At 48.1% G+C, this 23,896-nt stretch overlaps 1 protein-coding gene across 1 annotated transcript in view; it reads right to left on the minus strand.

The window, feature by feature from the left end:
- ZAN (zonadhesin) overlaps positions 1–23,616 on the minus strand; it is a 35,055-nt gene extending 11,439 nt beyond the window's left edge. The window contains exons 1-15 of the mRNA XM_061590262.1: positions 21,795–23,616; positions 20,327–20,574; positions 20,035–20,215; positions 18,886–19,000; positions 17,385–17,479; positions 16,581–16,757; positions 15,300–15,505; positions 14,176–14,320; positions 13,350–13,594; positions 10,457–10,621; positions 7,771–7,898; positions 6,218–6,489; positions 5,323–5,531; positions 3,662–3,806; positions 725–975 (exon numbers count right to left, since the gene is read on the minus strand). Coding sequence (XP_061446246.1) covers positions 725–975; positions 3,662–3,806; positions 5,323–5,531; positions 6,218–6,489; positions 7,771–7,898; positions 10,457–10,621; positions 13,350–13,594; positions 14,176–14,320; positions 15,300–15,505; positions 16,581–16,757; positions 17,385–17,479; positions 18,886–19,000; positions 20,035–20,215; positions 20,327–20,574; positions 21,795–23,616 — 4,404 coding nt within the window. The remainder of the gene's footprint in view (positions 1–724; positions 976–3,661; positions 3,807–5,322; positions 5,532–6,217; positions 6,490–7,770; positions 7,899–10,456; positions 10,622–13,349; positions 13,595–14,175; positions 14,321–15,299; positions 15,506–16,580; positions 16,758–17,384; positions 17,480–18,885; positions 19,001–20,034; positions 20,216–20,326; positions 20,575–21,794) is intronic.
- Between the last annotated feature and the right edge of the window lie 280 nt (positions 23,617–23,896).

A 23,896-nucleotide genomic window follows, 5' to 3' on the forward strand; every position in this document is an offset into this window, starting at 1 on the left:
CAGGTCTGTGGCTTCCTTGATGGAATCAATCCATCTCTTGTTTGGCCTTCCTCTTTTTCGACTCCCTTCTGTTTTCCCCAGCATTGTTGTCTTTTCTAGTGAATCATGTCTTCTCATGATGTGTCCAAAATATGATAACCTCAGTTTCATCATTTTAGCTTCTAGTGACAGTTCTGGTTTAATTTGTTCTAACGCCCAATTATTTGTCCTTTTCGCAGTCCATGGTATCCGCAAAGCTCTCCTCCAACACCACATTTCAAATGAGTTGATTTTTCTCTTATCCGCGTTTTTCACTGTCTGACTTTCACATCCATACATAGAGATCGGGAATACCATGGTCTGAATGATCCTGACTTTGGTGTTCAGTGATACATCTTTGCATTTGAGGACCTTCTCTAGTTCTCTCACAGCTGCCCTCCCCAGTCCTAGCCTTCTTCTGATTTCTTGACTATTGTCTCCATTTTGGTTAATGACTGTGCCGAGGTATCGATAATCCTTGAGAAGTTCAATGTCCTCATTGTCAACTGTAAAGTTACATATTTAAAAAACTAAAAAGCCTCAAATGTTGTAACCTTGGTCTGACCCATCGCCCAGCAAATCCCTGGCATGATATATATGATAAGGAGCAGCAGGAGATGAAAATGAGGTTCTTAATTTGCCCAGGTGATGGGCGAGAGATTTACAGGAGGGGATTCTGAAAAGGGAGTCTGCAAGGGCCTCTCACCGCCATCTTCCGCCCCTCCATCAGGGTGATGCTGTAGCCGTAGACGGAGACATAGACCTCACGCAGGAAGGAGAATCGGTGTAAGGGGAAACGGCGCCGGTTCCTGCCGGATATGGAGAAGGGTTCAAGAGCCCTTGGCAGATCATCCAGGGTGCGGGTCAAGACATAGGTGGCCCGGCCCTGGAAGTGGTGGACAAAGTTGTCGAAAGTGCGGTAGTGTGGGTCTCCAGAAATCACACACTGGTGGAATTCTGGGAAGAGAGAGAGAGATGGTAGAAAATTGGAAGTTGTGGGTGAGCATTCTGTACATGCTCAGAGACAGTCTCCTTCTACTGCTTCCTGTGTCCCAAGGCCCAGCCCTTGCATTCTTTTTTTTAAGAATTATGAGGAAAAAATACTAAAAGAAAAATTAAAATGACAGACTAACATCCCTAAACAAAAGATTAATTTGCACTATTTTTTGTTGTTGCTGTTATGTGCCTTCAAGTCGATTTCGACTTATGGTGACCCTCTGAATCAGTGACCTCCAAGAGCATCTGTCATGAACCACCAGATCTTGTAAGTTCAGGTCTGTGGCTTCCTTTATGGAATCAATCCATCTCTTGTTTGGCCTTCCTCTTATTTGCACCATACATAAACCATATGTTATTATTATATAATACTAATACTAATAATAATTGCATATACCGCCCCATAGCTGAAGCTCTCTGGGCGGTTTACAATAATTGCAAACATTAAAAACAAATATACCAATTTAAAAACACATTTTTAAAAAGCAATTTAAAAACACATGCTAAAATGCCTGGGAGAAGAGGAAAGTCTTGACCTGGTGCCAAAAAGATAACTGTGTTGGCGCCAGGCGCACCTCATCAGAAAAATCATTCCATAATTTGGGGGCCACCACTGAGAAGGCCCTCTCCCTTGTTGCCATCCTCCAAGCTTCCCTCGGAGCAGGCACAGCCAGCCCTAAACTGACACCCTCCAGTTGTTTTGGACTGTAACTCCCATGACTCCCAGCCGGCACAGCTGTAAAGCTTTCAAAATCTGAAGCCTATAATATCAACAACATTTCTGGGTGAGTATTTGGGAGATTTACACTTCTCAGCAAGTACAAATTTCTCCCACTGTGCCCTAAATAAGCTCAAGGGCATCTTTGCAAGCAGCAGTTTCTGTTAGATTTGCACCTAATTTTGACATGGCCATGGCAAGCTGGATTTTTCTGCACTCTCCATCAAGTGATAGGGCAGCTTTGGTGTCTTGCCATTTTTGGCAAGCAACACCCTTACCCAAAAAAGATTACTTGCCACAAGCACCTAATTATTTTTCCTTAGCACTTTACCAAAACCAGGGTACCTAATGACGCAAATTTTCCAAACAAAAATAAAACAGTTTTAAAAAGGGATACGGGGGGTGGGGAGATTTGGGCCCAGTGAAAAAGACTGGCCAAAATGCTGACCCCTGACTGAGCTGGTGGGCCTGATGGGATTTGTAGTGCAAAATATCTGGAAGAAGCCCAGGTTGGGAAAGAGTGATCTTCCCAGATTTGGGGGCCCACTTTGATTCTCCTTAGGGCTCTGCTTCTTTTGCTGACTACAGGAGCTGTGCTACTCCCCTCCCCAGCCAACCTGCAAGTCAAGAGGTCTTTGCAAAGTCTCAGGAGTTTGCTCGCTCTCTTCCAACATAAAGTGCCCCTTTTTAAAGGCAACTACGTAGTTTTCATCACTGGGGAGGGGGAAGCGGATTTCTGCACATCCACTGATCTCTGAGGTGTGTCTGGTGAGGAAGTGGTGGGATTTCTCACTGGCTGCTGCCCAGGGATCTGGAACTCTCTGCCAAAGGCCCCATCCAACTCCATGCTTCTCACAGGCTGGTCCAGCCTCCTCTCTCGCGGCCTCTCAAGGACAGGCTGAAACGCAGACATTTGGCAGATTTCATGGCTGGTTCCTGCCCTGTTATCTTTGCTGCTGGTTTTTGCTCTTTTATAATTTATTTTATTGCATTAAAAATGTTTTGATGGTTTTGTAGCCACTTTGGGTGCCATGTATGGAAAGACAGAATACAAATTATAGTAACAAATAAGAAGTAAATTTATTTGAATCCCTTCGGTAGCTTCCATGCTCCTGAACTCACTCTCCCTCTTTTGGCAGCACAGAGGATATCTGGGGTCTGCAATGGAGGTGGATCCCCCCCCCAAAGTGGAGGTGGGGGTTGTGTTGCCTGCCTTCACTTCCGGGGTCTACTAGGAATTGTGGGGTTTAGTTGTGCTGCATGCATGCCCTCTCTAACGATGCCTCCAGACTGCCAGCATTTTGCAGGAGGGATTTAGGTGCAATTAAAGTGGCTTGTGCAGGCAAAGTAGATTAAGATGTTCTGTCATCCTAGTGGAACAAATTTACTTTAAAAAAGAGAGACTTTTTGCAGCTTGGGAAATGATGGGGAAATGTACTGAAAAGTATGTGGGATGAGCAAATCTTTAATGGGCAGTTGTGTAAACACCCTACAAACAAATCAGGATGAATGCAGGACATATGCCAATTGTCAATATAAACACACAAACGCCCCATAAGCAACTCAGAACAACTGCTCAATAAAGGCATAATCTATCCACTGCGTAAGCCTTGTGCATGCAAATCAGGATGAATAAACACGATGGGAAGGGCCTCAGCTCAGTGGCAGAACATCTATTTGCAATAAGAAGGCCCCAGGGTCAATCCCTGACAGATGAAATCCTGGAGAGCCAGTGCTGTCAGTCAGGGAGGGCAGACAATGGTCTGGTTTGGTAGAAGCCAGTTTCCTGTGTTCCTGAGCAGGTCATCTAGAGGAGCTGGGGAACACCCTTTCCAAATGGCTTGACCACTGAGCTGTCCCCTGCCCCTGTCTGGGTGGTCCCGCTATTCCCCCTTCCTTCCTCGCCTCCCCCCCACCCTGCCCACTCACTGGTTGGTCGGCAGTAGCGGAGCCCAGAGGTGCTGAGGGCGCAGTGGGATCCAGGCACACACTGGAAGGGCTGGCAGGTGATCTCCCCGTTCCCAATGCAGGTGCACCGCTGGAGGCAATTTGCGTTCACCCAGGTGTCTCCAGGCTGGAAAGGGAAAGAAGGTGAGTGGGGCTTGCCCCCGACTGGCACAAGACGGCAATCCTATTTTTCATTTTGCCTGATAAGAGATTTGGCCTCAGAACATCACAGGATCCTGAACGCATTTCATCAATGGCCAACAGCAGTTCAAGATTCCTTCGCTTGCGCTTGGTGTTTGGCTTCTTGTAAGAATGTAAACTCCTGCTGTAGCCTTTGCTGGTGCCAACTCCCAGTGGTGTCGTCCAAAACATCTGGAAGGCACCAGCTGGGCAAAGGCAGTCCTACTGGTTCAGACCCAAGGTCCATCCAGCCCGACACCCCGTTTTGGCACGGTAGCCAAACAGACACTTCTGGGGAGCCCAGAAACAGGTATGAAAAAGAAAAGGGAGGAGCCCAGAATGCCACAAAATGGGAAAGTCAAAAATAGTATCTTCAAAATGATATTTATTGTATAACCAATATTAGAATATGCCCAACGCGTTTCAGCCCAATCAGAGCTTTCATCAGGGGCTACAAATGCAATGATAAAAGACATAAATCAGGACAGACGTATTTTCAGAACTAATCAATATGTAAGTATAAACAAAAAAAAATTTTATAATGAATTTATGAATGTCATACATTTATTAAGCAGTTTGAAATCATTTGGCTTATGTTATTTAATTATTTAAATAGTATAATCACTTTGTTTTAATATAATTTTTTTTTCTATTTAATCCGTATACAAATATAAACTATGGCTTTTAAATTTATCTTTTATACATAAAGTTATGGTTCTGCGTTTAAATTTACATGTATAGAATGGGAATATAAGAAATTCATTGTTAAAGAATATTTTGGGATATTATATTTAAAATTAATAGATCATAAGTACAATGTATAATTGAAATACGTCTGTCCTGATTTATGTCTTTTATTATTGCATTTGTAGCCCCTGATGAAAGCTCTGATTGGGCTGAAACGCGTTGGGCATATTCTAATATTGGTTATACAATAAATATCATTTTGAAGATACTATTTTTGACTTTCCCATTTTGTGGCATTCTGGGCTCCTCCCTTTTCTTTTTCATACATGTTTTTGAGAGCCCAGAAACAGGACATAAGGGCAACTGAGCCCTTTCCTGCTCGTGTTCCCCAGCAGCTGGCATTCAAAGGTAGACTACCTCTGATGCTGGAGGTTCCATTTAGCCATCATGGCTAATTGTCCCTGTCAGAGCTCTCCTCCTCCTCCATGAGTTCATCTAGTCCCCTCTTAAAGCCTTGGGGCTCTGGCTTAGGGGATATGGGAGGAGTCTGGCAGGGAGCTTTACCACTTTTTCACTGGTTTGAAGCAACAATCCGCGTACATTAGCCATGCCAACAAAGGACTTTGTCTGTCTGTCCATCGGTTCATTGGGTGACCCCCCCAAGAGAGAGAGAAAAGTCTCCATCTCTTTTTATTTTTATTTTTTTTGCAGTGTGTGTGCGCCTCCTGCTGCTGTTCTAGTACTTCCTAGCTCTAGCTGGAGTTTCCTTCACTTACGTTATAGTACTCGTGACGATTGTCTAGACACCCACAGTCCCGCATCGAAACGCAAGTGTCATCGCTTAGGATGTAGCCCCGGTCACAAGCGCAACCCTCTGCACAGGCTGTGGGGCGCTGGCAGCTGGCTGGGGCATAGAGGTTGGCACAGGTGGCTGGGCAAGGGGAGGAGCAATTTGTGTAGTGGCTGTGCAGTGGGCACGGGAGAGCTGGAGAGGGAGGGAGGGAGGAAGAAGAAGAGGCAAGGGTGACTTTTAGAACTAGAGGAACTTGCAGGCGTTTTCCGTACAAAAACAAAGGACATTCCAGGCAAACAAATATTATACATCAGGTGGGCAAACAGTGGGCTGCTTCTACACCAAGACTCCTTTGTGCTGCTAATAGATCACTTTTCTGCAACCAGCTGGAAGCAAAATTAAAGGTCTCACATGAGATTTAAATAGTGCTATATCAATCAACCAATCATTAATAACAGTCAAAGACCAGCACTATAAAATATTAAAACTATGAAGACATATCAACATAGTGATGTATCATCTATCAAATGCCCATTCCCATGTCCAGGATCCTTCTATAATATTTATTGAAAGTCAGTCCTGTGCAGCAAAGGTTGCCTACAGCTTCAGTTAAAAGATTCCTGCTCGCAGGTTCTGCTCCTGTCATTGCTTCCTATTGAGCTCTGCAGGGAGGTAGTTGATGAACAGTCTTAGTTTGTAAGCCTGAGGGAAGGGATTGTCTTACTACTGATCTCTGTAAGCTGTTCTGGGAACCTTTCTGGTTAAAGAGCAGTGTTAAAATGGTTATATATACAACTATATATAACACACTCTGTCTCTCTCCCTCTCCCTCCCTCCCTTCCCTTTATTTTGCAGTTTATCCCCAGTAGGGAACTTACGGCAGAAGGTGATGTTTCTCCAGGAGAGGCCAACCGCGCCTTGGCTCTTGCAGGCTTCCACGTAGGACTGGATGTTGTCGCACAGCACAGAGGCCATGCCCTGGTACTCACACATGTCATAAAGGCAATTCTGAATGAAGGGCTGTGGGTCGATGATTCCATGGCAGGGCTGGTATTTGGGCTCCAGGATTTCACGGCACAAGGCTTGCAGGTGCTGCATCTCCTGGGCAGAGCATCTGGGTTCCAGGTCTTCTCGGTTGTCTGGCTGGCAGCTGGGTGTGGTGGTGGTGAAAAGAGAGAGTGAGAGAGGAGACAACAATGGGGTGGGGATGAAGGAAATGCATTGTGGACTGAGATGAACTTAGGTAGCCATTAATCCCAATTGATTCTAATGTAGTGGAAAGCTTTTCCACAATCAACTGGAAGCTGGAAAACTCTGATTCCATGCAGCACTTAATACAGCACCATTATTCCCAGCAATGCCCAGGTCATTGGGCCAAAATCATTCTATCTAGTAGTAAGCCCTGTAGAGCAAAGGTTCCTTGCAATGTTAAGTAAAAGCTTCCTGCTGGCTGGTTAAGTTCCTTTTATTTATTACTGTTAAGCCTGGTTGGAGGATTAGTGATTTAAGTGGTTTTTATTAGTCAGCTTTTGTTTCCTGGGGCAGGTGCTTTAATTATCAACTTGTTTCTTTTATAGAAAAATAGAGCTATTTAATTATTGTAAAAAATAATAATAAACAAGTAATTAACATATAAATCCTGGTAGGGAACACAAACTGAAGAGGCAATTAAAGGCCAAATCATCACTAATTTCTCTTGTTATGCTGAAGAAGTAACAAAAGGGGCAGAACAGGAAACTTTTGACTCAGAAGCCCTAAAAACCCTCAAAAGTGCTTTGCCGGACCACGTTGGACATTCTGGAACCACAATAGCATTTTATTGCCAAAAAGGAAGAAAATAAATCCCCACAAATCAAGGATGCAAAACATGTGTGTGCAGAGCAGCAAGCACTGGACTGCAGCTATCTGACAATAACACTGTCTGGATTCTCCATAAGAAGTGAGTGAGGGGAACGTAGGAACCCCAAATTGCTATCCTCCTGTCGTCACAGCTTGGAGCCTGTGTTCTTTCATGCTAATGCCGTGCTGGCTTGGGCTGATGGGAGTTGTAGTCCAAAACATCTGGATGTCCCCTATCACTTTTTCTGCTCTTTTAGACATGGCACCCATTTTGTGTTAATTCAGAGCTTGGAAAAGTTACTTTTTTGAACTACAACTTCCATCAGCCCAATCCAGTGGCCATGCTGGCTGGGGCTGATGGGAGTTGTAGTTCAAAAAAGTAACTTTTACAAGCTCTGGATGCCATACACTCCACAGCAGCCATTTTGTGACTGCTGCCCATGGCTCTTTCTCCAAATCCCCCACTGGCCCAGAAAGGCTAGTGACCTCTGCCTGAAGGAGTTATTTCACTCCCCAGTTCATGTGGAGAACTGTCTTGGCTGTGGGCTGTTGGCCTGTCGTCACTTCTGCCCCCGCTCTCACGGCTCCTCACCCAGGGTCAGCATCACCAGGGGCTTTCCAGCTGTTCCCAAATTGACTGGCATTGGCGGCCAACTGTCTGTTCGCCATTAGGAGATCATCTCGGCTCTGGTTATTGAAGTTGCCACACATACCACACACCTGGGATAGGAAGACAGAAGTTAAGGCCTTTTTGCAGGGTGGGTTAAATTAGCAAAGAGTCAGAAATCAAACGCAGCGCTTGTGGGTGTGGTTGGGATCCAAAAAGTAAGAAGAGGCTGCTGGCTCAGGCCAAAGGAGGCCCACCTAGTCCAGCATCTCACAGTGGTCAACCAGATGCCCCGAAGGGAACAGGCCCACAAGCAGGACCTGAGCGCAAGCGCACGCTCCCCTCCTGTGGTTTCCGGCAACTGGTGTTGAGAAGCAGACTGCCTCCGACAGTGGAGGGAGAGCACGGCCAATGGGGCTAGTAGCCATTTGTAGCCTTATCGTTTATGAATTTGTCCAATCCTTTTTTTAAAGCCACCCAGGCTGGTGACCATCACTGACTCTTTTGGGAGCGAATTCCATAGTTTAACTATGCATTGTGTGAAGAAGTCCTTTCTTTTGTCTGTCCTGAATCTTCCAGCTTAATTAGATGTCCAGGAGTTCTCATGTTATGAGAGAGGGAGAAAAACTTCTCTCTATCCACTTTCTCCACGCCACGCATAATTTTATTTCAGGCTAGAGGTTATCAGGGTTCAGCTAAAAACACTGTGGTCAAATCTCACTGCAAATCCTTCAGGAGCAAGATCTGCTCCCTGCTGGCTTTCCTCCTGAACTGGGAGGGTGATGGAGCCTTGATTGACTCCAGCTCCAAAGGCAGCTTCTCCCTCTAAGGATGCCCAGAGGCCTTCAGGGTGCGATATTGCTTATGGATTGTCACTGGGGATCATGATTTAGAGTTGGATCCAACTACATTCTACTCAGAGTAGACCTACAGAAATTAATGTACCTAAGTTAGTCATTTGCTGATGAATCTCAATGGCTCTACTCTGAGCTGAGTAGGCCTCACATGGGATTCAACTAGGGTTGCCAGGTTCTTCTCCTAAAGATACAGGATCAGTCTCAGGCCCTGAACCTGGCAACCCTAGATTCAACCCTTAGGTTTGGAGAGGCAGTATTTTTTGCTGTAAATCTGAATTATGTTCCTACATTTTTATTGTCAGGCCTTATTATGAATTATCAGTCAATTGTTTTCATTTTATTGCACATTTGTTAATCTGAAATGTTTTCATTAGTTCATTGCTGATATGACTGTTTAAATTTTGTTATTTCTTGTAACCTTTAGTGAATTATGTTAAACTTTTTGAAGCTGTGAGCCTCTTTTGGTATGGAAAGCCTGCATGCAAACGCATGATGATGATGATGATGATGATGATGATAAGTCAACCTAAACTAAAAAGTCACCCAGGACAGAAGGCACAGCTCTGAGCTTAAAGTTGAAATTGTGGACAAATGCTAAGGTGTACAGAGAACATGTGGTCACATGCCAAATAGTACACAGACTAGGACCAAAATTAGTACCACGTGTGCTGAATAAGGTAGAATGTGACTTTTTGTGAGTTGGAAAATAGGTGGTGGCCTTACAGTTATCATTGTCTTATGTGTTTTTTACGATGCTGAATTTGGTGCCCGGTTCCCAGTTCCTTTTTCAACAAATTGCTGTGTGAATAGTCTGGATAGTTTCTTTGACCTACGCCACAAAATATGAGTTAAGATACCTCATATCCCACATCAGGGCTGGCACCAGAGGGTGGCCAGGTCGGGCCCTGGCTGAGGGGCCCTCCTTAGGGTGGGTGGATAGAGCTCCCTTCCGCAATCCGCAGCAGCACTGGCTCCCAACCCTGCCATGGGTCACAGAAAGGGAGCTCCCAGGCACCCCCCCTACTACCGCGCAGGCCCGCAACACCTGCCTGCATGCCCCACCTACCTCTCCCTTGAAGTAAATGGTTGTGCTGCAGACGCAAGCCTGCTATCAATTAAGATGGCACCTGAGGTTTTCCTAAGGGGCTGATTCCCCTGCTGCCATCTTTGTTGATGGCAGGTATGTGTGCATTTAGCATGCATGCGTGCGATCAACCAACATGGTGATGGAGGCATTAGCCCCTTAGGGAAGCCTCAGGGGCCATCTTGGTTGATGGCAGGCATGCACACATAGCACGGGCAGTATTCACTTTAAGGAAAAGGTACGTAGGTGGAGCATGTGTGCAGATGCCAGGGCCTGGGGCAGGCTGGTGCCCAAGGGCCCTGGCATTCCTGCTGCTGGCCCTGTCCCACATCTCCATCACCAGGAACCTCTCCCCTTCAAGATGCATCATCATTCCCTGTCGTTAGGCAAAGGATGCTTTTGTGCAAAGCACATCACTACACAATGACTGCAGTCTGCAGTTATGAACAAGAGAACTGTAGCTTTGCACCCCAAAATAAGCATTGGGCCACCCCAAATGACACTTCCAGGGGAACGATCCCTCCAGCATGCCGTAGACCTGAGTCTGGCCCACTGGTTAAGTGTCAGGTGCAAAGAGAGTGGAAGGGACACTTTTAGAAGTCAAGAGGGGTCAAAAAAGGTGGGTGTAGGGGGGTCAGAAGAAGTCAAGGGTTGTGCAAAAGAGCTCTTGCAGTGGAGGGAAAGGAGTGTCAAAGCAAAGGACAGGCTGGACATGTAGATCATGAGTTACCTTGTCAAAGTAAGTGCCAGGCAGCTGGATCTCCAAGTGGTGGTTTCCATCAAACTTGACCACCAGCCCGAAATTTGTCTCCAGGACAACGTAGATGCCACTGGTGGTGACTGAAACGCCAGGAATGAGACCTTCCACGGGTGTTCGGACACGTTGGCCATCAATCTGTGGTGCAAAGACAAGCGTTGGAAAGAATGGAACACTTTTATGCTACTGTTACAAAAGGAGCCATGCCTGAATGGAGGCCAGACTGATAGGAACTCTATATTCCCTGAGATGCCAATAAGGAATAGAGACGAGACCAGAGTACCGCAAATACTTGCCTTAATTTGAACCTTTGCAAAGGGAGGGCCACTCTCAAGTGACTCTCCAGAATTGCTCACAGCCATCATATTTATAGGCTATAGATGCGTCACATACATAACATTAGAAATGCATAGCTAATCAGAAATACATCATTGTTTGATTTCTCAGCATCTGTCTATTCTGGTCCACTTCTCTGTTCTCCCTCCAAACTTCCTCTATCCTTGACCTTTGGTCCGGTAAGCTGGGAACAACATTTTTAATTGCGAATGAAGCTGATAAGCGGAAAACTCCCATACTTTTCATAAGGGAGGCAAGCATATGTTTCATTTAGCATTGTTTGACTTTATTTCAGTATAACATTTTAATTTTAACTCATTGCAACACTACCAACTTAACCACAGATGTTCCCTGCATCTTTAAACCAGTTTGAAATCAGTTTCATGTCAAGTTTGGGCTTTTCCCCAGAGGACCCTAGCAAATTTTCACTAAGGACCTCATTTCAGAGCGATTTGATTGGATGTTTTGGCATAAAGAAATTAAGGCATCAGTTTTAAATTTGTAAGCGTGGACATACCTCTAAGTGTGATTATATACCACCCAAGGAATCATGGGATTTGTTCCATGAGCGTGCTGAGAATTCCATATGTGGGATTATTGGTTTCCTCACAGTACTACAGTTCCCAACATGCCTTGCATGGAGTGGGAGGCAGCCATGACCACAGTATTCATTGTGAGTAGAGTGGACACGTTCACCTACGCGGGACCCATATTTTTTTGGCTACTGTGCCTTTAGCTGCAGGTTGCTCCAAAATGGAACCAGAAGAAACGTTTCCACAAACTGAAGGAAAGCTGCCCCTTATGAATGCAGTTAGACAGAGCCTGGCTCTGAAGGGACATCCTCAGAGAAGGAGGCGGCATCACTGCAAGCCTTTCAGTACAATGCAGACCCCCAAAGTCTGCTTTGACAAGGATCCCACTTCAACCCCCATCCCCTGAAGGTGGCCAGGGTGGAACTGACACGTTAGGGTGGCGACTCTGGGATACCAGCAACAGGATACACCCCGGCTGAGGAGTCTCCAGAATAGCAGGATATTATCATCCCCAAATAGTCACACCTACAAGCTCCAATTGCCACGGGGACCCCTGGGGCAGAGACAGTGGAGAGTTGAATTCAAAAGTGTAGAAGCCATTTGGGCATATAAGTGGTAAATGGAAATGGACTGCCTTCAAGTTGATCCCGACTTACGGTGACCCTATGAATAGGGATTTCATGGTGAGCATTAATCAGAGGGGGTTTCCCATGGCCTCCCTGTGAGGCCAGTTCTCCCCAGCTGGCTAGGGCCTGCTCAGCTTGCCACAGCTGCACCAGCCAGCCCCTTCCTTGCCTGCAACTGCCATCCGGGGGGCAACTGGGCTCCTTGGGACTATGCCGCTTGCCCACGGCTGCACAGGTGGCAGGGCATGTGACCCCTGAGCCACTCGCTGTGGGGTGATCTTTAGCTGGCCTTGACACCCAGGAGACACGAGCGGGGATTTGAACTCACAGACTCTGGACTCCCAGCCAGGCTCTCCTCCCCACTGTGCTATACCAGCCGTGTATGAGTGGTATATGATAATAATAGGCCCAACACACAGCTGGTGGAATGAGGCTTTCCTTCTCTAAGCCCTACTCAGGAGCAGGGACAGTGAGCCCAAGAAGTCTCTGGACCAGAGCCTAGGTGATGCTCTAGGAAGGGGTAAGTCAGCAGGGGGAGCTGCAAAAACCTTTCACCTGTTGCTTAAGGGTTGCCGGTTCAACTGCTTTTCTGAACCACCCCTTGACTCTAGGCGAGGGGATGAGGATCATCTGTGGCCTTCCATTTGTTGGCAGGCTCCACCTCCCATCAACTCCAGCAGCCAGCATGCCCACTGGTCAAGGATGATGGACACTGTAGTCCAACCACATCCACAGGGCCACGGGTTGCTTCTCATCCCCACTCTAGAAGCCTGCTCTAGTTACTGGCTGGAGATCCGCTCCTTGTCCTGCCACCCAGTTGGACGGTGGCCCTGCATTGCCCACAGTGGATGGTGGAGAATTCTGCTCTAGGTGGACATGAGAATGGAAGTTGCTGCACGTTGCCTCTTCATTTGGGGTCAGAAAGGAAAATCAGGAAAGCAAATACGATCAATGTTCACTATTGTTGATTTTTTTTAAGTCTGCGAATAACATGCAGTTCATGAGATTTCCCCATCCCATCCCCATTTTCCTGATGCTTCCTTTGAACTGAAATGAATGGTGTGGAATTACTTAAGTAGTGACATTAAATTCAGCCACAGCGGACAGCGAGACCAAAATCGTACTTTCTGGCGGAAGTCACACTGCAGCAGAATGGAAACAGCACCGACTGTGACAAATACAGGTGGGAACAGAAACTGCTGTTTTCTTATATCCCTAATTGCCTGCGGGTGAAGAGTCCAAGCCTTTCCATACTGCTGGAAACAGGGCAGTGTGTCCGGAATCCCCTCCTCAAAAAAAGAGGCAACCTCAGACACCCACCCCACAAACAGCCTTTTCCTACGCCTTCCTTCATTTGAGTAGGCTTCTTACCAGCACCCGGCGACTCTTCTGTAGAGTAATAGTGACTCCAGCTACCTCCACAGTCACATGGCGAAGGTAGGAGGCTTCAGGCTGGCCACGCTCCTCATTTTTGGCGGTGATATTGAATGATGGGAGACGAGGGTCGCTGTGGCACAAGGTCACCAATATATAAGTACAAGTCCCCATGAAGGAGACCATGGTGCCATCAAAGGTGTAATAGTGGGGGTCCCCGGCCACATGGCAGGCCGCCACTCCTAGAAGAAAAGGGAAGAGTCAGACACAACATGTGGCCCCCTCTGTGATGGGCGGTATTGCTAGGGGTGGGCCTGGGGGGCAGAGCACCCAAATCTTATCCTAAGTGTCCCAAGAGCTTCTTGGTAGGGAATGGATTTGGGGGTATTGGATAGAGTGGGTGATCTGGGTGACTGGATGGGAAATAAATTAATCTAGGGTAATGAATGGGGATAACTGAAGAGCAATTGAACTGATCTGCAGCAGGATCTGTTGGGAAATTAATTGGGAGCAAATGAATGGAAGAGGAACTGGCTTGGGGCGATTTAGAGTGCAGTGCAAACTAATTGAAGAATATATTAGGGTGATTTGGATGGGGAATGAGTCAGCTTGCCATCTGTGACATTCAGATTCTAAATCTGCATCTATGCATATAAATTAGCACATGCAGATTTTATGCAAAGATGCATCCAGGGGCCTCTGTCCCAGATCTTTAAGGACACAGTGACACCCCTGGGTGAGATGGGAAGGGCATCACTGCTGCAGGGAGCCATCGCCCCCCTGCTGACGCAGCTGGCTCTGGGGAGAGTGGGAGAGGCTTTACCAGTGTCTTGACACCCCAGAAGCCCCTCTAGGGGGCGGCACTCCTGGACTGGGCTGCAGTTCCACTCCTCGCAGGTGATGTTGTCGAAAGGAGCACAGGTGCAGCGCTGGGTGCAGTTGCTGTTCCCCATCCAGCTCTCGCCAACCTGAGGAGGAAGGAGGGACGTTGAGGAATGAACCCAGGCATCCTGCTGCAAATCCTGCATCCTTTCTGCCAAGAATCTTGACCTCCAGTGCCCAAGACCAGAGCTTGTATTCAACACTGGTCCTACTTCAAGTAGACCCCATTTAAATTAATGAGCTTTCGTTAGTCATCTCCATTAACTTCAGTGGGTCTACTCTTAGTAGGACTAGCACTGAATACCACCCTAGGTTACTTCAAAGGCCTTCTGCCCTTGTATAGACCTCACTTAGATCATCTGGGAAAATTCTGCTTGTGATAGCCCACCCTACCGAATGTCACAGGGTGGTGGCCTGAGAACGGGCATTTCCTGCTCCCGTGGGAGTTCTACTCCCTCTCTGCCACACCTTCTGGAGCAGCACCAATCAATGGCTTCAGACCTCTTCTGAAGACTTTTATCTTTCTGCCCAGGCTTCCTGACCCATGAAGATCGGACCCTCTTTTCATGAGTTTGAATTCCCTGAATTCCTCTTTTTATACGAGTGTTTTACTGGGTTTACTTTGTATTTCTGTTGCAATGATATTGTGGCCTTTTTTTATATTGCACACCGCTTACAGATTTTAACTCAGACATTTATATACAATATACTTTCAAAACAAATTGATAAATACCCCACAAGCCTGCTTTTATAGCTCCCAGCCTGTTTTTCAAATTAAGATTGCAAGTGGTTTGGGGCAGTGTTCAGCCTGTTTTGCTTATGTCACTCAGTGAAGCACCATGTGCTCCCATGGCACTAAGAGGTCGAAGGAGAAAGGAATAACAGGCCTCTCTTCCTACAAAATCCAGGAATCTTAAGTCCTCAGGAGGAGACAAATGCCTCTCGCTTTTCCCTGTCTCACCAGATGGTACTGCCGACTGGGTCTGCCCGCTTCTTACTAGGCAGTACTGCCCACTTGCCCCCCCCTCACTGGATAGTACTGCCCCCTTGGGTCCTCCCCCTCACCGGATGGTACTGCCCGCTTGGGTCAGTGCAGCCACACTGGTCAAGGGGGACACACTGGTCTCCACTGAGAATATAGCCCTTATCACAGACACAGCCCTCCACGCAGAGCAGGTTGGGGCAGCTGGTATTGAAGGCAGGGTCTCTGCAGGTAGCAGGGCAGACTGGTCCACAGGATGTGTAGGAAGTACCAGGAGGGCAGTTCAGGGCTGGAATAAGAGAGGGAGAGAAAGAGAGAAGTGGTTTGGGGGTGGGGGGGGGAAGGCCAATGAAATTATACTGCTCTCTCTTGAGAACAAGAGTTATATATTTGCTTGCAAGTTCAGCACATTTTATTGCTTCCTGTTCCCTAGGTTGGGCAACGTATTAGTAATCCCCTAGTCATGTTGAACGGGAAGCAATAAAGCAGACAAACAAGAAACTTTTGATTAAAGGTACAATAGCTCTTAAAGCCTTAATAGAGCTTTGCTGATCTAAAGCAGTCAGACTGGCATTGCAATTGTGTGATACTGCAATAAGTAAATAAATAAATAAGCTACAGATAACGGCTGGTGCCAGGGAGCGGGGAGGGGACACACAGAAGGCTGATCCAGAAGACACTGAATGCAACCATTTGGTAACAGCACCATCTGGCTTTCCTGTGGAACCAAAGGATGCCCAGCACCGGAGAGGAAGCTCTCTCTGTGTGAACAGAAGCAGAGTACTTTGCCTCTGGACCCTTTTGCTTCTTGATCATTTGTAGAGAGGGAGTCCTGCAACTCCCCCACCCTCCTCTGATCAAAACCACAAGCAAACTCACAAAAAGGATTGATTTTCCTTAACGAAAGGCAATTTAAGAAAGAACAAAGTTAGGGAAGAATAATCCAAAAGGGGTTGCAGACACCAAAATACATATTTAATAACCATGAAGTAACGTAAACACAACTAAGCTACGAATAAAGCAGTCCTCTCATCCTAATGACGGCTAACCCTGGCCAACCTTCTCCAGGAGTACTCATTTTAAACGGGCAAGATGTGCCTCATTAGGACACAGGAGTAATTTCATGCTGCCTATTGTGTTTATTCTACTTCATGGTTATTACACACTTATTTTGGTGTCTCAAACCCCGCCCAAAGAGAGGCACTGAATCCAAAAGTTTTGCAGGTTTTGCATGTTTTACTGTCATTTTATTTTAATGTATGAATTATCAACTTTTTTGCTAAGCTTTCCTGGGAACCTGCTTGTAGGGCAGCCTATAATTACGGGGACAATTATAATAATTATATAAATAAAATAAACGTTACGGCAGAAGCTGTTGTTCCTCCAGGTGATGGTGATTCCGGCTTGGGCACAGCGGTCGGCGTAGGATTGCAGAGCAAAGCAGAGGGAACCTGCATCCCCATCGGTGCCGCAGAGATCGTAGACGCAGTTCACAAATGCCCCCTCAGGGGGCACCTTGCTATGGCATGGGGCAAATGGGCCTAGAGCAATGAAGGAGGACAGTTAATGAGCAGAGGGGACTGTAAGGTGGAGAGTCCAAGTGTCCACCTCTCAGAGGACCCAGGAATCTTGGATTCCATATCAGCCTGCACCTAGGGGTGAACGAGAAATTTGATTTTGCTTGCATTTTAATGAGGAAACGACCTAATCTGCCCTTCTCAAGCGAATATATGGACCACAACACAGCTATCCTTTGAAATTTGCACATCTGTTAAATCTGCAATGCAGTCCTCCAACCAAAGAGTATGTGCAAAGATGCATATGTTAGGAGAAAATGTGCATAAAACCCACATATTAGCAAAACTAACATAAAATGCATCATATTAGGGAACATTGCTTGCAAAACTGTGTGTGTTAGTCAAAACTACATAAAAATAGTTTATTAGGAGAGATTTGCACCAAAACGCTGACAAATTTTGATGGGGAATTTTTTTTTAATTGCAAATTGTTGCAGAAATGTGGAGAACTGAAATGGAAAAATGAGACATGTAGAGACCCTAAACGGACAGATCCATCCATTCCTACCTGCAACAGTCCCTCTCAACAACCCTGGCTCTCCTGTGGGCATTCTGCTAACCAGGCTTCTCTTCAGGGAACCCAAATCTCACCTTGAGGGTCTGTGAGGATCCCACAACTGGTAGGCTTCAGAGCATCAGCTGCGATGTCCTTGTCACACTGTCCTGGGCCCCCTGAGTTGGTGCAGCTGTCAAGGGGGCACAATAGGGGAGAGTGGATGTCCTGGCATTCATACTGTGGAAGATCTAAGGTAGGAATCCTTCCCCCTTTCCCTCCCTTGCCTCCCTATTTCCACCTATTTTTATAAAAGGAGAGAGAGATAGAGAGATCTGTGGATTGTTCAGGCCTGAGACACCTTCCCAGAATGGAATCCATGTCCCCACCACCAGGACTTGATCCAGGCACAGCAAATGTAGCGCCCTCCAGATGTTTTGGACTACAACTCCCATAATCCTTGACCATTAGCCAAGATAGCTGGGGCTGATGGGAGTGGTAATCCACAGCATCTAGAGGGCATCATATTGGCTACCCCCATCTTGACCAATATCCTCCCCTTCTACTAGACTCCAAAGGAAATTTGTGCTCAGATATGAAGTTTCAGAACAACCTATTTTTTAAAAAAAATATATTTGGGGGAATGTTTTAAAGGGGGGGTGGATCTTAAGTCTTGGGTCATATCCACACCATACATTTAAAGCATTTCGCTTTAAATTTTCTCAGAGGTAATCTTGCCAGTGGTGCTGGGAATTGTAGTTCTGTGAGGGTAAACTACAGTTCCCAGGAATCTTTGGGGTAAGCCATGTGCTCTATATGTGCTTTAAATGTGTGGTGTGGATGCTACCTTGTTGTTAATGTCAACATTATTTAAAAAAACATGCTTTAGGGATTTCTGCCACCAGCACCAAAAGAAAATGAAATGTGTCTGCAAGTAAAGAAGCCAAGAATAACAGTTTTGAACTTTGAAATGCAAATCTAGTTTAGGAGAATTTGCTGGGGAAATTATTTCCTCCCAAATTTCTTCACCTGGAACTGCTAGAAGGAGCCTCACACAATTCCCAGCCGACAATAAATGTCTCCTAAAATCTATGCTCCTCTGTCTGGAAGCCAATCCGCTCTTGGAAAGGCAACTCTTCTGAACCGCCTGCCTGTTACTGAACGCAGGATATTCCGACTGAAACGTTTCAGAGAATGTGGCATTTGTTTAATCAAGACAGAACTTGGGCCACATTCACTACACATTTATTCCCCTAAGATTCCACATTAAACACTCATAGCTTCTCCCAAAGCATCCTGGGAAGTGTCATCTGTGAAGGTTGCTGAGAATCGCGACCCCCCTTCCCCTCACAGAGCTACAATTCCCAGAGCTCCCTGGGAAGAGAGGTTGATTGTTAAGCAGCTTTGGCAATTGTTGCTCTGTGAGGGGGGAATAGGGGTCTCCTAACAACTCTCAGCGCCCTTCACAAACTATCCTTCCCAGCATTCTCTGCAGGAAGCCAGGACTGTCGAAAGTAGAATAAGAAATGTATGGTGCGAAGGTGGGCTTAGAAAGGGAAAGGCAACCTGGGACTTAAGGCAGGGCCGTGAAAGACTCACCCTGTGTCTCCGGCATCTGGGATCTGCCAGCTCTCACCCAGCTTTTCAGCGTTTTCCCCGGCTGAGGTGCCGTTGGGCATGAGGTTGTCATCAGACGTTTGCCCATTGTAATTCCCTGAAAAAGAGCGTACAGGTACCAGAGGAGGGTTGCACGGCAAGGCATCGTCCCCAGGGGCCACCCAGGAGAATGGAAGATAAGAGCTCCCTTCTAAGGTGGGGGTGAGCAGTCTGTTGCTCCAGGTGCCCCTTGGCCCAATTTTATGAGGGTAGCAGGAGGAGGGAAAGGGGTGTCAGAGAGAGAGAGCAAACAGGAGGATGGCAGAAAGTGAGTGAGTGACAGGCTGCATCCACGCCATACATTGAAAGCACATGGCTTCTCCACGGCTTCCTGTGAACTGCAGTTTGCCTCTCACAGAGCTACAACTGCCAGCACCCAGAGCTACAGTTCCCAGCACATGGCTTCCCCCATGGCCTCCTGGGAACTGCAGTTTACCCCTAACAAGAGATATAATTCCCAGCACCCTCAGCAAACTGCAGTTCCCAGGAGTCTTTAGGGGTATGAGTTGGAAAAGTGCTTTAAATATGCTTTTAAATATGCAGCCAGGGACAGAAAAGGGGGTGCCATGCCCACTTTTGGATTTTTCCACACCCACCACTGGCATAGTCACCCCTAAAGGAAAGTGAGCCTTGACAGAGAAATGGTTTTCCATTTCCGTTCTGAGAGCTGACAATAAAATGGGGGGAGGGGGGCTGGACAATATATTTATTGAATTTTGGAGGGTTCCAGTCTCAGAGTCCCACCTCCAACCCACTCGACCATCTTCCGTAACTTCATACCCTCCAGATGTTTGGGGCTATAGCTCCCATCAGCCCCAGCCAGCACAGCCATATGATGGGAGCACAGCCATGCCAGTTGGGGCTGATGGGAGTTGTAGTCCAAAACGTCTGGAGGGCACTAGGCTGAGGGAAGGCCACCTTTAGCTGCAGATGGGGCGGCTTCAGCCTGGGACCTGCTCCACACAAAGCACACTCTCTGCCTCTGAGCTCATCTATCCTCCTTTCTAGCTGCCAGGCCTCACTCGCATCCCAGAATGGTACCCAAGAGTCCTCCCAGCTGCTCAAACGCTCCAGGTCCCCCATTTGGCTCACCACAGAGGCCGCAGAGCTGTCCCATGTAAGTCGCTGGGGCAGAGACTTCCATGTGGTGGTTCCCATCAAATCGCACCCAGAGGCCAAAATCTGTTTGGACCAAAGCGAAGGTGCCGCTCAGACGTACCGACACCTGCCTGCCAGCCAGGAAAACTGGCAATGTGACCCGCTGCCCGTCCACCTGTGTTGGAGAGAGAGGTACCATTGGAGCATGGGTGGGAAAAGGATGGTGGAAGGATATTGGGGGGAGGGCGGGGTTCCAAAGGAGGGGAACCCGACCGATGGGACTCACGGTGACTCTCCGCCCCTTCAGCAGCACGATCTGGATCCCGTAGACCTCCACGCTGACGGACTTGACGTAGGAGACCTGCTTGTTGCCTCCACGGTGTTCATTGGTAGCCACGATCCTGAAGGTGGGCAGGCCCGACGTGGCATTGCAGAGGGCAGACAGCAGGTAGGTGCAGGTGCCCATGAAGTGGAAGAGGCGGCCGTCGTATGTCGTGTAGTGGGGGTCTCCCGAAATGGTGCAAATCTCCCGATCTATGGGATGGGGAGGAGTCAGGTAAAAGTGGGTGGGCCAGTCTCATCCCTACAGGCACTTGTGAAGCAGCTCTATGTGAGGGATGCCTTACATCTGGGTTGGGACATTGGATCCACCTGGAGGGCTGGATCCCATAATGGGCCTCCGGTTGGCCACTGAGAGAACAGGATGATGGACTGAATGGGCTGCGGTTGGCTAAATCCAGCTACTACTGCAGGGCTATTCTTAGGTTCTTCCCCTTCCTTTCCCCACCCCTTGCAGACCAATTTTGACAGCTGGGTCGGTGGGGCAATCCATCTGTCAATCACTGGATGTCATCATGAGGTCAGCAGACAAGGGGCCGCTCTTTGATGCCTGTTTGCAAGCACTTGCAAAGATACTTCAAAGTGATGCTTCTTAGCACTCATCAGCTGATTAGCGCTGAGAGACATGGCTTTGATGTCTTGCTTGCAAGCAGTTTCAATGCAAAGCACAATATTGGGGCTCATGCCTGGCTAAAATTCACATCAGCTCCCTCACCTGGGGGAGTTTGCACCTTCTAAGCACAGATGTCTTGCAGTCAAGTTCATTGTGGGTCAGTCACAGGCTCTCAGCCTAACCTACCTCACAGGGTTGTTGTGAGAATAAAATGGGGGGAAACCATGTATGCCACCTTGAGTTCTTTGGATAAAAGATGGGATGTAAATATAATAAACAAATAAATAATTTAAATATATTGTAAGCTGCTTTGAGACCTTTGGTTAGTGGATAGGATATTGAAATTGAAATTGAAATAATAAATAAAAATAAACACTCTAAATAAAGAACATATAAGAAAATCAATTTGTTCAACATTAAGGGAGAAGTACCCCCTATATAAGTCTTCATCGTCAATAATAATAATCCTGTCATCATTCTCTAGAGAACCCAGGAGTCCTAGCTCACTCTCCTTCTTCTCCCCACCAAGCTAGGGGGCTCTTTTCCCAGAAAAGCCAAAATTCTGGCATTTGGCCTCACTTCCCTCCTGGCCCTCCTGGGGTCCTGGTTCTCCAGCTTTGTGTTGCTGCATAGCAGTTGTTGTTGTTGATGATGGCTGTTTTTAAAAATGATTTCTATTTTTGCTCTATGCCCCTTTTGAGCCGAAAAGTGACCTAGTTTTGACAAATAGAACTGAGTGACCGTCAACTGCTTGATTTCTTTCCCCCTCGCCTGCAGTTAGGAATCTCCGAAAGCCATTTACCTGGAGATGGGACGGGGGTCTCTGTGGTGGCTGTTGTCCTTGTAGAGACTCCTGGTGTGGAGGTGAGTTTTGCCACAGTGGTACTTGGGGCTGACGTTGTGGCTGTAGCCACTGAACCAGTGGGAGTGCTTGTGCTGCTGATCTTGGTGCTGGTGATTGTGGTTTGGCCAGCCGTGATGGCTGTGTGGCTGGTAGCATGTGTGGCTGTGGATTCCCTAACATGCCAGGTAGTGGCAGAGCTGGGGCGGGTGGTGGCCATAGTGCTGGCATGACTCATAGATGTGGCAACAGCAGCAGTGGCTGTGGCATTGCTATGGCTGGTGACAGGACTTGCAGGACTCATAGTGGTGGGACTGCCTGAGGTTGCTGGTGGGAGTCTGGTGGTTCTGGGGCTCACATGGCTGGCAGTTGAGCTACCTTGGCTGGTGGTTGTACCATTGACGTGGTGAGTGGGGGTTGTGTGCTTGGTGGCTGGACTTCCATGGCTAGCTGTGGCAGAGCTACTCTGGCTGATGCTAGAAATTGTGGTGCTGGTCAGAATGGACTTGGTGGTACTTGGCTCACTGTGGCCTACAGTGCTGTTTGGGCTGGCCCAACTGCTAGTTGCATGGCTGGTGGTAGAGGGCTCTTTGTGGCCTGTGGTCCTAGGCCAACTAGTGGCTGTGGGGCTGGTGGTAGAGGGCTTTTCGTGGCCTGTGGTCCTGGGCTGACTGCTGGTTGTGTGTCTGGCAGTAGAAGGCTTTTCGTGGCCTGTGGTCCTGGGCTGACTGCTGGTTGTGTGGCTGACAGTAGAAGGCTTTTCGTGGCCTGTGGTCCTGGGCTGACTGCTGGTTGTGTGTCTGGCAGTAGAAGGCTTTTCGTGGCCTGTGGTCCTGGGCTGACTGCTGGTTGTGTGTCTGGCGGTGGAAGGCTTTTCGTGGCCTGTGGTCCTGGGCTGACTGCTGGTTGTGTGGCTGGCAGTAGAAGGCTTTTCGTGGCCTGTGGTCCTGGGCTGACTGCTGGTTGTGTGGCTGACAGTAGAAGGCTTTTCGTGGCCTGTGGTCCTGGGCTGACTGCTGGTTGTGTATCTGGCAGTAGAAGGCTTTTCGTGGCCTGTGGTCCTGGGCTGACTGCTGGTTGTGTGGCTGACAGTAGAAGGCTTTTCGTGGCCTGTGGTCCTGGGCTGACTGCTGGTTGTATGGCTGGTGGTAGAGGGCTTTTCGTAGCCTGTGGTCCTGGGCCAACTAGTGGCTGTGGGGCTGGTGGTGACTGGACCAGCTTGGCTGGTGGTGTATTGTGTAACAATGGGGTGGTCAGTGGTTGGACTTACGTGGGGAGGGCTGGTGGGGCTACTCGATGTCCTGGGGGAACTGACCTGACGTGTCGTGGAGGTGCTCATGGTGGGACTGGTGCAGCCTGCAGTGGTGGCATTAGCTGAGCTACCACTGGTGTGGCTGATAGTAGCTGTAGCGTGACTGGCGTGGCCTGTGGTAGTGCTAGGCAGGCCGCCGGTGGGAGAGTGGGAGGCAGCTGTGCTGATTGTGCTTGTCTTGATGTTGCTGTTGCTGGTGGTGGAGATGGCAGCTGCGGTGCCATGGCCGGTAGTTCTGGTGCTGCTGGTGGTAGCTGGTTTCTTTTGGCTGGTGGTGGCCTGGTCAGTGGTGGTAGAGCTCCCCCTTCTGGTAGTGGTGGCTGAGCCTGCAGGAGTGGTGAGAGTGGTGGTGCGGCCACTCTGGGTGATGTTGGCAGGGCCAGGGCTGCTGCTGATGTCGGGGACCACGTGCCTGGTGGTGCGGGAGGATCCTTGGCTTGTGGCTGTGGGCTTGCCTGCTGTGGACTCCATGGTTGTTGTATAGGGCTTGGGAACGGTGGAGCTCTGGGGCCTGGCAGTGGTGTGGGTGCTGTGGGTCGTAGTGATTTTGTGGCTGGTGGCTGTAGGGCTGGCATGGCTGACAGTTGTGGGGCGGGGTAGTGTTGAGCCCCCAGGTGACACGGTCACGTCAGACCCAGTGTGGGTCGATGTGAGAGTTGAGGAAGGGGCTGAAGGTGTAGGCGTTGCAGAGGCTGTGTGGAGGAAAGAAAGCAGGGTCCACAGTCAGAGGGTATCTATGGGGAATCTCCCA

This window comes from Rhineura floridana, chromosome 11, assembly GCF_030035675.1.
Source record: "Rhineura floridana isolate rRhiFlo1 chromosome 11, rRhiFlo1.hap2, whole genome shotgun sequence".
NCBI lineage: Eukaryota > Metazoa > Chordata > Lepidosauria > Squamata > Rhineuridae > Rhineura > Rhineura floridana.